General features: G+C 35.7%; 2 protein-coding genes across 7 annotated transcripts; one reads left to right on the forward strand and one right to left on the reverse strand.

Moving 5' to 3' along the window:
* The first annotated feature begins 667 nt into the window (after positions 1-667).
* LOC116107661 lies at positions 668-7,431 on the forward strand. Of its 5 annotated transcripts, XR_004124503.1 has the most exons (10): positions 668-1,233; positions 1,776-1,880; positions 2,003-2,728; positions 3,913-3,968; positions 4,054-4,370; positions 4,505-4,812; positions 4,989-6,330; positions 6,621-6,659; positions 6,822-6,946; positions 7,336-7,431. XR_004124503.1 is itself a non-coding variant. In XM_031393946.1 (7 exons), exons 1-7 carry the CDS (start codon positions 952-954, stop codon positions 6,273-6,275), a joined length of 3,081 nt encoding a protein of 1,026 aa, XP_031249806.1. In that variant the 5' UTR covers positions 668-951; the 3' UTR covers positions 6,276-6,579. The 5 variants fall into 5 exon arrangements, 3 of the variants coding, with proteins under 3 accessions (XP_031249806.1, XP_031249807.1, XP_031249808.1); XR_004124502.1 differs by lacking the exon at positions 6,621-6,659; XM_031393946.1 differs by lacking the exons at positions 6,621-6,659; positions 6,822-6,946; positions 7,336-7,431 and having other exon boundaries at positions 4,989-6,579.
* Positions 6,666-9,450, reverse strand: LOC116107663 (wall-associated receptor kinase-like 1). Of its 2 annotated transcripts, none has more exons than XM_031393949.1 (2): positions 8,480-9,450; positions 6,666-7,952 (listed from the first exon to the last, which is right to left on the reverse strand). In XM_031393949.1, the coding sequence occupies exons 1-2, from the start codon at positions 9,330-9,332 to the stop codon at positions 6,757-6,759; spliced, it is 2,049 nt and encodes a 682-aa protein (XP_031249809.1). In that variant the 5' UTR covers positions 9,333-9,450; the 3' UTR covers positions 6,666-6,756. The 2 variants fall into 2 exon arrangements, with proteins under 2 accessions (XP_031249809.1, XP_031249810.1); XM_031393950.1 differs by having other exon boundaries at positions 6,666-7,943; positions 8,480-9,449.
* Between the last annotated feature and the right edge of the window lie 3,346 nt (positions 9,451-12,796).

A 12,796-nucleotide genomic window follows, 5' to 3' on the forward strand; every position in this document is an offset into this window, starting at 1 on the left:
ATTGTTTTTGAGTTGGATTTAGAGTTTATATTGAGTGGTGAATTTATTGAGAAACTGGAGCTGAAAATGCATGATCATATGTTGAGCTACTTATGAAATAAGCTGCGGTATATTTGTTTTGATAAATTTCATTGACCTTTCCGCAGGTTTGACTTAGTTTGGGTTAGTAAATTGATAGAATTTTCTGCAACTTACAAAAGTGTTCTCATCTTTAGTTGATGCTGCCTCCTGATTTCAATGAAGAAATAAAATAAGATACTGCATTAAACTTTGAAGACATAGAAGCATAGAGTGAAGCCAAATTTGAATTTCAACCAATGTAGTGAAACATCCTCCCCTATTTTGATTGTAAATAATTCTCCTATTTCTCTTAATCCAAGTTATCCAAAAGATGGTCATCATTATACCTTACACAATCACACAAACAGTCCCTTAGGCATTACTTCTAAATAACTATTCTTGATCTTATACTAAATCACAAAGATGGTGTGCCAACGTGTGACAGGCTTTGATCTTATACTAAATCACTATTCTTGAGAAATATTAAGTTGCTTTTTTCATGTGGTTAGTGGTCATGCTTGTTTATTTATTGCTTCTTAAATCTAGTTCAATGAGTTTTGTCTGCCCCAATGCTTTAACTTTCAAAAGAGGTGTCCTTGGGCATAGAGATTACTATTTTGTTTTCATTTTCATTTACTTTTGGTTGCACTTGTACTACTTCTTTCTCTTATAGTGTGGTAAGTACTTTCATATCCTTATCTATGTGTTTCCTTTAGCTAGTGTTTCAGTGGTCTTATTTACTTTTTGACTCAATTGAAAGTTTCTGTCTTTGCAGATCTGTGGGTTGATGATGTGACAGTATGCAGTGGCCTCCATTTCTTTTTCATCATAGAAGTTTGTTCTGGTTCATTTCTTGATCGGACATTGTGACAAGTGCTTCCTGAGTTCAAAATGTCAAGCAACAGAGTTTTTTTAACATACAACAGAAGGAGGGTATCATCAAGAACTGGTCTTGGCCATGGAAATGGCTGTTGGGATTCAATGTCAAATGGTTTAAGTGACGCTTTGATGACTGCATCAGACAAACATGATGCACCAAGTGAAAAGTGCCTCAGAAATGGTTGTTGCAATTCAATCTCTAATGGTTTAAGTGACACTTTGATGACTGCATCTGACAAACATGATGCACCAAGTGGCAAGCATGTACCAGAAGATCAAAGAACAAATTCAATGGTGTGAATATCAAAACTTGAAATATTTCAACCTTGGTTTACAATGGATTAATGTTTTTTCTTTCCACTGATTTACCTACCTCATTCTCTTTTTAATATATATTTTTATCGTTTCCTATAAAAAAATAAGTGGAATGCTGGCCGCACACTGATGGTATCTCTGTGATATTTAAATATAATCATCTTTTGTTTCATTTTTACTAATGTTAAACTACATGCTGTACTACTTTTCTTGATGAACTTGGATCTTAGATGGTTTATAGAGTTATAGTGCCCTTATGCTCATTGTTTGTTTGAAGGTTTATATTTTTTGGTGGAGTTTATCACTTTGGTTTCTTTCTTTTCATTTTGTACTTCATTCTGACTTTTCATTCATGCCTCAAATAGAGGTTGCTCTGAACGTCTTCACTGCATATCTTCAACAAATCTTAGCTTGAAAATGTTTGACTTAGATAAGGACAAAATTCTTTTTTTCTTATCATTTCCTGTTTAATTATAAATACTTTTCATTTGTTCCTCCTCTACTCATTGCTGTATTTTCAGCAGATTTCTCTCGAGTGTGTTGTATGTGGTGCCAGAGACAACTTATTGCAATGTGATGACTGCCATCAAAGTTATCATCTTCGGTGTCTTGATCGGTCTGTGAAGGTATTTCCATTATACTTTGGCAAAAATAGTCTTTTTTGGCATCCATATTTAGTTACTGACTTGTCTTTTCTTGGTTCCTGTCCTGTATCTCTCCTTTTATCCTCTTGGTCTCTCTCCCAAAGCATATTCGTCTTGGGAAAAGGCTATGCTCTGATTGTTTTGTAAAAAAATCTCAGCCGGTCCGAAAATCTAGCAGACTGAAGGCAAGGAAGCACATTCAAGGATCTAATGTGCTGCAAATGACAGTTAGGTCTCAGAATCTTGGTGAGGGTCCCTCAAGGACTGACACTGGTGAATGGTCTTCTGTGGATATCTCATCCAAAAATAAATCAATTGACTTTCACAATGGTTCATGTTCCAATGTGAACTATTCTTCTGCAAGTGATAATGCATGCTCTGAAAGTAGATTGGTTTCTCAGTCAATGGGGATGGAAACTGCACAGAGCTTAAATTTTATTGGTTCAAAATCAGCTGATGAAAGCAAAAGTAGCTTGCCATGTGATGATGGCTCTTCCATGTCAAAAACATTAAACTTGGGAATCTCCACAGATAACTTCACCAACTTATCCAGTGATTTGCATGTGCAGAGGAAAGTGACCACTCCATTGATTACTTTCAGTCGGAAAAATAAAAGGAAAAAAGATTTAGATCAGGCTGATGCACTGAAGGATTCATCTCCCATGGAGAATAGTGGTTCTTTACTAACCAGGTGGAGTAATTATACTCGTGTGAATACCTCTTCTTCTGAAGCAACATCTCATAAAGGCAGATCAATAGATCATTCAGGACGTATGGAGCTACCAGGGAAAAATCCAGATGGTGGGCATCTTTGTTGCAACCAAGATAAAGTATGCCCTTGTCCCTACTACCTTAACATGCTTCTTTGTATGCATGCTTGCAAATGTTTTTAGGTTTCTTTACTTATATCTGGAAATTGAAAGACAAACTATGAAGATTCATTTGACTTTGTAATTAATAGTGATGAGATGTGGTATTGCCCTGTAAATTTTATAATTAATACTATCATTATACTTTCTTTCTTAGATGTACCACAATGATATATAGTCATTCAAGGCTGTATCTTTGTTCATTTAGGTGGCTGCGTGACTGGCATGGAGCTTGAAGAGGGGAATAACAATATAAAGATTGTCCATTAGTCTTTCCTGTGCTCTTATTGTATTCAGTTAATTTTATTGGTATCCCGTTAATAGGAGAGTTCTAGGGAGAACATTTAGGAAATAGGTCTTGTTCAGATATTCTGATAGGTGATTAGATGTTCATACGTCTTCATCTATGTAAAGGGTGGAAAAGACACTTTAGATTATATTTCAATTAATTCAAGTTTACCCTGTACAATCAATCAGTTGATTTCCACTATCTAGAATTAAATCAGTGGATTCTTTTTGAGACTTCAGTTTTGATTTTCTTGAAAAAGTATGATTATTAGAACTTCCTCAAAATTATAAGTACCAGTCATTGTGGATCCAAACTACTGGAGAATTTTCTATTCCTCAAAATATCATAGTGGATTTTCATATTTGCCATTGCAATATGAGAAAGATCCAAGACTAATATAATAACATTTTGTAAGCTGTTTGCTCAGAACTTTTTTTTTTTTTTCCTTTTCAGGGAGGAATCTGTCTAATATAGGGGACTTCTGGTTCACTATTATACTTTTCTTTATTTTAATATATTCATTATATTTTCTCTCATTAAAAAAAGCAGAAAAAAAATTCTGAATCATTGGAGTGTGTCACTACATCCTTATAATGTTCGGTAGAATGAAGTGTTGAAGTAAATAGCAATCTGTATCATTCCAAATATCATGTAGAATATATTTCTAAAATTATGTGGTATCTATGTGACAAAGAAACACATGTAGAAAGCAAACATTGAAACTTATGATGAAATAGGGGGCATATCCTCTTTTTCTTGCTCCATACAGCAGCAAACTTGTGGTGATATGTACTCCAAAAGATAAAATTACTTGTCTATAATGTGCCAGTCACTGAATTTATTTAATTTGTGACAGATGAACGAAGTTCAATCTTTAGATGGTGATGCAAGACCTGTCTTGGAAACTAGGAAGTATGTTCACATAAACTCTACTAGTTATTACACAAATCATATTACTTAGCACTGTATTGTCTAATTATATGTTTCTCATTTTAAGCAGTTTGACATGTGAGGATAAACTATTACATGATGGCAAAGGCATATCCAAGGATGATTTACTTGTTTCTGGGCAAGAACCATTCCATAGTAGCAAAGTTTCCTTGGATGTTCAAAAAACCTCTTTAAATAACACAGTCAAAGATTCTTCCCCTAATGGCATAACTGAAGATGAAAATTTAGAGAACTGTGAATTTCAGGCATGTGTTGGAGATGAATCTCAGGTCTTGTCCAGTGATGGTGTGAAAGCAACAAGGGTTCCTGAATGTACAAGAGAAAAATTACTACCTTGTTTGAACCATTCTGTTACTTGCCCTGGTACAGTTTATTTTCTTAGCCTTTCAATATGACAGGGCATTAAGTGCCAGATGTATTGCTAGGCAATTCTGTTGCAACCATGAGTTTGCAGGGATGTGCAGACTTTTTATGTTCAAATTGTGATTTTTTTTCAGACTCATGTTGTGCAATGAGCTATTATATTGACATCAATTCGAGTCCACCGAAGCAACCTTCTAATTCTGCACCAGTGGCTCTTTTGGACTCACTAGATTCTTCAAGCAGAAGTCATACCTCTTTATCACATGAAGTGTCTCCTTCAGAATTAATGGATGCAATAAATGAGAGAGGTGGGAAATCTCCATTGGTGCACAACACAAGGGTACCTGCGGAGACATTGATGCTTGTGGATGATGTTGGTGCCAACTGCAGAAATAATCCCGGGTGCTTCATGGACATTGCATCAAAATCCAAATGCCTACGGGTAACTAGATTATGCATCCTATATGTGTTTCTTTAATCTCGTGTTTGTTCGTACTCCTTTTTTATTCTATTCGTCTGTGTTAACTTCATGAAGTTCGAAATTCTTGTTATTTGCTAACTTTAGCGATGCTTTGGTGGCGGTGAAGTTAAACTGAAAATTCTTTTTCATGAACCCAGTTATTTTCGGAAGAAAAAAGCAATGATGTTCCCCCTAGGGTAGTTACAAGACCTGAGGAAAGAACATACATGGTTTCAGAGGAAAGAAACACATTCCAATTAGCCAGTGAAATTAATCCGCCGAAGCAAACTTCAAGCAGATCTTCATGCTTCTTAGATTTATCCTTGCCAATAGAACCTAATTTTGGTGGATGCTCCTCCAAGAATTTCTCCACTACAATGCCATTGCTAAACTCCAGTGATGAATTTAAAGAGTTTATCTACGGTGAAGTGAATCAATCCTCGTTTAGCCAAACATCCAAGCAGAGACACAAGATGGTGCTTGACAGCATCATGAACCGAGCAAGAGCTTTGAATGGAAGAGGCAGTTTTCAAGACCAATTCAAGCCATATGTTAACTTTTGGTCTGAGGAGGAGTTGGATTTTCTCTGGATAGGTGTCAGAAGACATGGAAGGGACAATTGGGATGCCATATTGGGAGACACTAGATTGCACTTCTCTCCATGGAGGGTGGCTGCAGATCTTGCTGAGAGGTGGGAGGAGGAACAATATAAACTTTTGAATGGCACGTCTGTTTCACAATTCAAGTATTCAAAAGCACAGGTTGTTTCTTTCGACTGTAGAGATGCCTTCTTTCATCCCACAAGAAGAGTCCGGACAGAAAATATGATGGATAAAACCCGACTTTCGCTCGGTGGTGTATATGCTCATAGAGATGGCAGTATCTCAAAGAGACCATGTTTTGACTTCGCAAAAATTGAAAGCAGTGGCACTGAACAGCTCCAGGGTCCTATTGTTTATCAAAGGAGGGGCCCTTATACAGATTTTCAAGGGGAAGTATATGATCGGGGATCATGCAATTATTTTGGAAGCAAGAATTTGCCTATATGTGATCCATTATGGAGCAATGACCCTGTTACTTGCTCAATTGTGAAGAGTGATTTGCCCCACTGGCTTAGAGAAGCTGTAACTGCTCCACATGAAAAGCCAGCGGTGCCAACTATTCCTCCAAGGACACTGCAGGTTAGCCAACCTAATTTTGATCCTAGTGAGCCACACTTTGGGCCCAGGAACAGAGTCCACAGTGAATTTTCCAGTTTAAGAGCAAGTGGCTTACAACCATCTACTAGTGCTCATCACAACTTCTCCTCTGGAATAAGACATGGAATAGATGAGCAAAACAAGACCTCTTTGTATAATACAAATAAACCAACTGAATTGATCATCATTGAGAGTGACGCATCTTCGGAAGAGACCATATCTGATGATCATACTTCAAGGCCCTAGGCTTAGTACTGAAGCTTTTGCTAGTGAGACTGTTGCCGCAAGTTGTAGAAAGTAGGTATGTTTATCTGCCGTATGTTTTTGTAGCGTAGCATCTTGTAAATGCTCGTGTGACATCAACTTTTGTTACTGTGCTTTCTGAGCCAAATGTGTAAAAGCCTAGAAATGCTGGAAGACCTTGAGCTTTATTGCCTATTTCATCTATCGCAGAGTTGCGAGAATGAAAACTAGATTTTGTTGCTAGAAATATCAATGAAATCTGTTTTGACCTCAATTATAAGAGTAGCTGCACATTGCATTTTTCTTGATAATATTTTCAAGTTACTAACTTTAGATGTTAATTTGCAGATGTTAAACAACCTGAAAATCCATTGAAATGATATTTCGGTAATATTACTGAGATTTTAATCTCGAGAATTAAACTAGCTATTGCAAAAGTTGTATATACTTTCCACAATCATACATTACTAAAATAAATTGATGTCTAAAATGATGAAGATTCCATATATAGAGGAAATAATTTGCTGTCTGATACTGATTCTTGTCCAGATTCTTCTGCACTGTGCACATATGCATTCTGATCATCGTCTCTCAATGGCTGAGGATCTTGGGAGATTTCTATGCATCTCTGAGATTTTCTCAGTCCTTCGAGCTCCATCGCCACCTCTTTCATGGTAGGTCTCTTTTTCCCTTTCAATCTCAAACATCTCATTGCTAGCTCTGCAATTGCTTGAATTTCTTCTTCCTCGGCTTCTTCCGCTACTCTTGTGTCTAAAACCTCAAGGAGTCTGTTCTCCTTTGCTAATTTGATGAAGTATCCAATTGGGTTCCGCTCTTCTTCGTCTATGGCAAAAGATATTGGTTGTTTACCGGTCAAAAGCTCTACAAGCACAACTCCGAAACTATACACATCACTTTTCTCTGTGAATTGATTTGATTGGAAGTACTCAGGATCCAGGTACCCAAAGGTTCCGCGGACTGCTGTGGTTAAGTGCGTTTTGTCGTCTGGAATAGATGTTGAAGTCCCAAAATCTGAAACTTTCGCACTATACTTTTCGTCCAGGAGTACATTGGAAGATTTGATATCGCGATGAAAAATGGGGATTGAGGCTGCAGAATGCATATAAGCTACTGCTCCTGCAACATCGCAAGCAATTCTGAGTCGATGCACACACGAAAGTGAAGATTCTTGTTCATGATCATGAAGATGATGAAAAAGTGTTCCATTAGGGATGAACTCATATACTAGCGTGGGTACCTCGGTCTCCAAACAACAACCCAGAAGCTTCACGATGTTTCGATGACTGATTTGCGATAGAATGATGACTTCATTTATGAATTGCTCAATCTGGCTTTTATCAATTGCATTTGGTTTCTTAACAGCAACGATACTGCCATCAGGTAACAATCCTTTGTACACAGTACCAAATCCTCCCTTACCGAGAAACCGACTCTGGTTGTAATCGTCTGTTGCACTTTGAAGCTCCTCTGCTGTAAATATTTTAGCTTGTTCACTTCTTCCATAGGAGGACAATCTCTGTTGCAGCAAGAATCCACCATTTTGCTTGAAGAATTTGTACCTTTCTAATCTGGTCCTTCTTTCCCTTAAAAATTTGCATAAATTGTATCCCAATAGAAACATGCACAAAAATCCCAAACCAATGCCAACACCTGAAACAACTAAACAGTTTCAACAATATATATTTTTTTTTATAAAAAGAAAAAGAAAAAAGAAAAAAAACCCCTTGGAAGTCTCTCACAGTTAATTCTTTTATTCTTTTAAATCGTCCACCTTCAAGGTGAGAAATACTTATATGAAATAGTCTCACGATCTCACTTTACTGACATAACGAGACCGTCTAATAATATAACAGCATGTGTCACTGCATATTTATCAATTTTTTGTTGATATGGTGAGAATGTCAAATGATATAACAGTATGCGTCAGTCACACATTTATCAAATTTTCTCTTTCATTTATTTATCATGATTCATAAATGAACAATCTATTATTATTCATCAATAAACGTCATCGTAATAGGTATTTTTGAAAATTAACAATATGTGTTTTTGTTTTATTGGATGATCTCACTACGACAGCCAAGTGAAATAGTGAGATTGTCCAGTTTTTTTATTTTTTATTTTTTATTTTTATTTAGGATAAGTCTGATATGCTTTTAGGCTTTTGAGTAAGAGAGTATAATTACCTAACAGAGTGACCAGCTTGACTGGGAATTTTTTGCTATCAGGTCTGCAATTGAGGCCCTGTTGTGTTCCATCAGCAAGGAAGCCATTGGGACAATAGCAATAGAAATACTTCGGACTTTTCTTGCAGCTTTTCCATTTGAGAGGAATCAAAAGAGGCGTAAAGGGATAAATTGTGCTATTTTTCAACAGCATATTACCCTCCAGGATGCTGTCTTCATCAACCCCAAAACGATTTCCAATTGAAGCAGAAGTGTTACCTTTTTCTACCATATAAGTCAGCAAGGAGCTCACCCCTTCCGCAGTCTGGTTTCGACTTGGACAGGCACATCTGAGCGGCGCCATCAGCTCTGAATCCGGGACAAGTCTCGTTGGGTCATAGTAGTTCTGACTCATCAAGGCCTGGCAAGTTGTGAGGCCCTGGAAAGTGTCATTTGCCAATGAAAAATATGTATTATTTTTCCTGATGGTGTATGCAGCCTTGTGGTGATAAACACTACCGAAGCAGGAACACGAAACCGGGACTATCACAAGCGTTCCGGGGGGCAAACTCTTGTCGTTCGACGAGAAACCGTTGATCAGGGTGATACTAGAGGGTTCTGAGCCTAAAAGACGGGCAATCCTGGAGGGTGAATTGTAGGGTGGGTGTGAGTGAAAGGTTAGAAAAGATTGGCATGCAGTGTTTTCAGGGCCATTACAAAGGTACCCTTTTGAGAGATCTGATTTTGAAGGGGCGTGGGTGCAATTTTTTAGAGTATTATTTGGGTATTTTTGTTGGCAATCAGATGGTTGATAAAACAGGTACATGAAGAAGAAGAAGAAGAAGAAGAAGAAGATTAGTGAATGTGGTTTCATGGTTCTTGATTTTTTTTTTTTTTCTGTAATGAGTTTGGTTTTTGTAATGAACTTATGTTGTTATTGTTTATATGAGAATCATTAGTGGATCTAATCTAGATTTTAATGTGAATAAAATTGGATGAAATTGGGGTTTTTTCTAAAGTCGTAATCAAGTGTGTTCTTGATTGGAATGATGACTTTAGTCATTGTCAGTGAAAAAATTGTAAATACAACAAAATAGCAGCCCTGGACTCGCTGTCACTTTTATTTATTAAAAAAAAAAAGAAAAAAAGAAGAAAGTTATGATTAAAAAACGCGTTACTGCCTTACTGGTCAGCCTCTCTTGCGGCTAAAAAATAAGAACCTTTTTAAGTATAGTTAACATCAATTTATTAAAGGATTTGTCATTCAGTTATAAGGAGGAGGTTTTTTTCTTTATTTTATCTTGAAAAATGTGTGATTCTCGTTTACTTTATGTTACATACAATTTCTAGTCTACAGGCTTGCATGCATGTTAACATCAACCAATACATTGAAAATCAATCCCATTATGTGATACCCAGATTTTTGGTGCAGGCATTTCATCTCAGCAAACATGTTTCACGTGAGCCTTCTTTCACGTGAACTTCTTCTTCATCAACTCAGGAAGTGCGTGAGCTTCTTCTTCGTCAACTCAGAACTGTGAGCTGTAACAGTTTCACGTGAGCTTCTTCTTCGTCAACTCAGGAAGTATGAGCTGTAGCAGAAAAAGGTTCCTGCTGAATCGAAGGGTATGGTTCCTATAGTGAGACAATTAATTAATTAATACTAATTAATTGTCTCACTACATATAGACCAAGATTGACCCTTAGCAAGATATTACGGCCACCCGATAGATTCGGATTCAGCGAAACCGTAGCCTGTCAACGGTATGGTTATTGTGCAATTCAATCCTTTTATCATTTGTTATCTCATAGAGACTGAGGTACATAAATAGTGTCAACCTCAGATATCATCGACATGTTTGTATTTAGTTAATGGACCAATGACCGGAATAATAAATTGGATTGAGCATCAACTCAATCCCACTGTGGCCACATATGTAGTGTCATTGCCATTTACTGAATTACCCAGTGAAATAACTTCTCCCGTACCCAAGAGCGATAAATCCTTTGTCGATTCACCATAGTCTCAATACACTTCTCAATGTAGCCAATCACTACCGCATTGATAGCTTTGAATAGAACTACGTTGTGCTAGTGTCAAACTATACTAATTGGTGCACAAGGCGCTTCGATGATCTCAAGTCCAAGGATCACATACACCACCATCTGTTAGAGGATTTATTCCATAGACACTAGGGTTACCATCTATATGGAATCCTCTGGTGGGTTTGTCCAGTGAACTTGCCTCTAGCAAGCACCCATGCGTTGCACTAGGTCGTCGGCAAATAACCTTGACAAGTGAGATCAGTCACTGCCTTTTGACAGAGTCGTTCAACGCTATGATAGCCTTACCGTATTATCTGTGTCCTTGGTTAGAATAATATTAGGGCTACAGACGTTTCTAGAATGATCACCATATGTGATTATAGGGTTCTCACTATTAAGATTTGAAACACTTGATACCCTCGTCACGGTTCTACCATCCCAAGGACATATATTATTACATATAACTATGATTTACACGATATAGAAGAATATGCCTTTTATTGATAAATAAACATTTATTACAGAGTCAATTTTTACAATCATAGATTGGCTCTAGGGCACCTACTCCAACAACTACACTAATTGAATGGATATTAATGTCTTCCACGATCATCCAAATGAGTAACAAGTCGTGTATGCTTTAACTAAAGAATAAATCATTGTTGCAATTAGACAAGAAGAGAAAGAAAATAATCCTGAGAATGATAGTATGTAAATACAAAAAGCTTCGTGCCATGAAGCTTTATAAACATGCTTGAGAAACTAGAAATATTTTGGCTTCAACAAGAAGGTGTCCATGCTAGCGAGTTATTAGGTACTCGCAAGTTAAAATGTGTGGTAACAACTCTAAAACATAAATCATTGTCTCAAACAACTTTAGATAAATATTTTATTTCAACTTTAACCTTTAATGTAACATATCATATATATATTTTTTTTTGGCAATATATAGGTAATTATTACTATGTAGAGGCAATTTTCCTTAAGACGGGAATTAGAAAAATTATAACTTATTATAATGTAGAGATTATTTTTATTTATAACTATCTCAAATTAGAACTATAATTTTTTATGATCATATAGAATTTATTCCTGTATAGAGTATCTTTATAGAAATGTTTATTATTATGTAGAGGCAGCTTTTCTTAAGTTGGGAATTAGAAAAATTATAACTTATTATAATGTAAAGTTTATTCCTTTTTATAACAATCCCAAATTGAGACTAAAATTTTTTATGATTATATAGAGTTTATTCCTATATAGAAATACCCTATAGATGTTTTACTCTCCCTCTCTCTCTCTCTCTATATATAATATATATATATATATATATATTATATATATTTATATGAGTAAGCTATTTGAATGCCACAATTTAAAAAAATAAAAACTTCCCTGACAATTGATGAAACATCATAATATATGTATTAAACACATCATTTGAGCCAATATTAATTATCAAATAACTGGTTTCCACAAATCTTAAAACATTCTTTTTTTCTTTTGTAACACACTTGAAGAATCAACAAGGTTCCATGGGGTTCTCTAAGTTTCTAGCACTATATGTAGGTGTGTTCAGTTGGCAAGAAGATGCAAGAAAGTGTAATATCAGAGAAATGTTGTAGAATAAAATCTTCAAGAAAAATATGTAAATTCATTCTACCATAATTGGAGGGAAATTCAGTATTGGTCCACATATAGTTGACTATTTATTTTAGTTCAATTTCTTCTTTTATTATCTTTGGATTTCTTATAATATTATACTTATCAATCGCTATAAAATCACATATAGTTTGAACGATACTCATTTTACTAGACAAGTATAAATCACTAGTTGACATAAACTAGAAAATTGGTATAATTGTTATACCTAACGAAAACGTCATTACACAAGTAGAGCGAGAGATAACAAAATATGTCGTAGTAGGTTAAAATTGACGACAAAATAACCAAGAAAAAACAGATTTTTATGTTGAATATGTGAACTGAGGGCAAGTGAGATTAATTGGATAAGAAGAAAATGAGGTAGAGAAAGACAAAGATAGAGACAATTTATGACTTATTTAGTACTCATTGAGCAGAAAATCTGGGTATCACACGATTGAATTGTCATAGAAGGCAGACAGAACTGACTTTTGCTTAAATTATAATGTGTATAAATTTGTATTGAAAATGAACAAAGAAATTATTCGTGGTGAGACTCTATTTTCAGAGTCCATTTTATCAAACTTGATGGAAATATTTAAAGTATATCTTTAAAATAAATTTAGCTGTTCTATGAGTTAGAGGTCG

Source organism: Pistacia vera, unplaced genomic scaffold, assembly GCF_008641045.1.
Source record: "Pistacia vera cultivar Batoury unplaced genomic scaffold, PisVer_v2 Contig545, whole genome shotgun sequence".
In the NCBI taxonomy this organism is placed as follows: domain Eukaryota; kingdom Viridiplantae; phylum Streptophyta; class Magnoliopsida; order Sapindales; family Anacardiaceae; genus Pistacia; species Pistacia vera.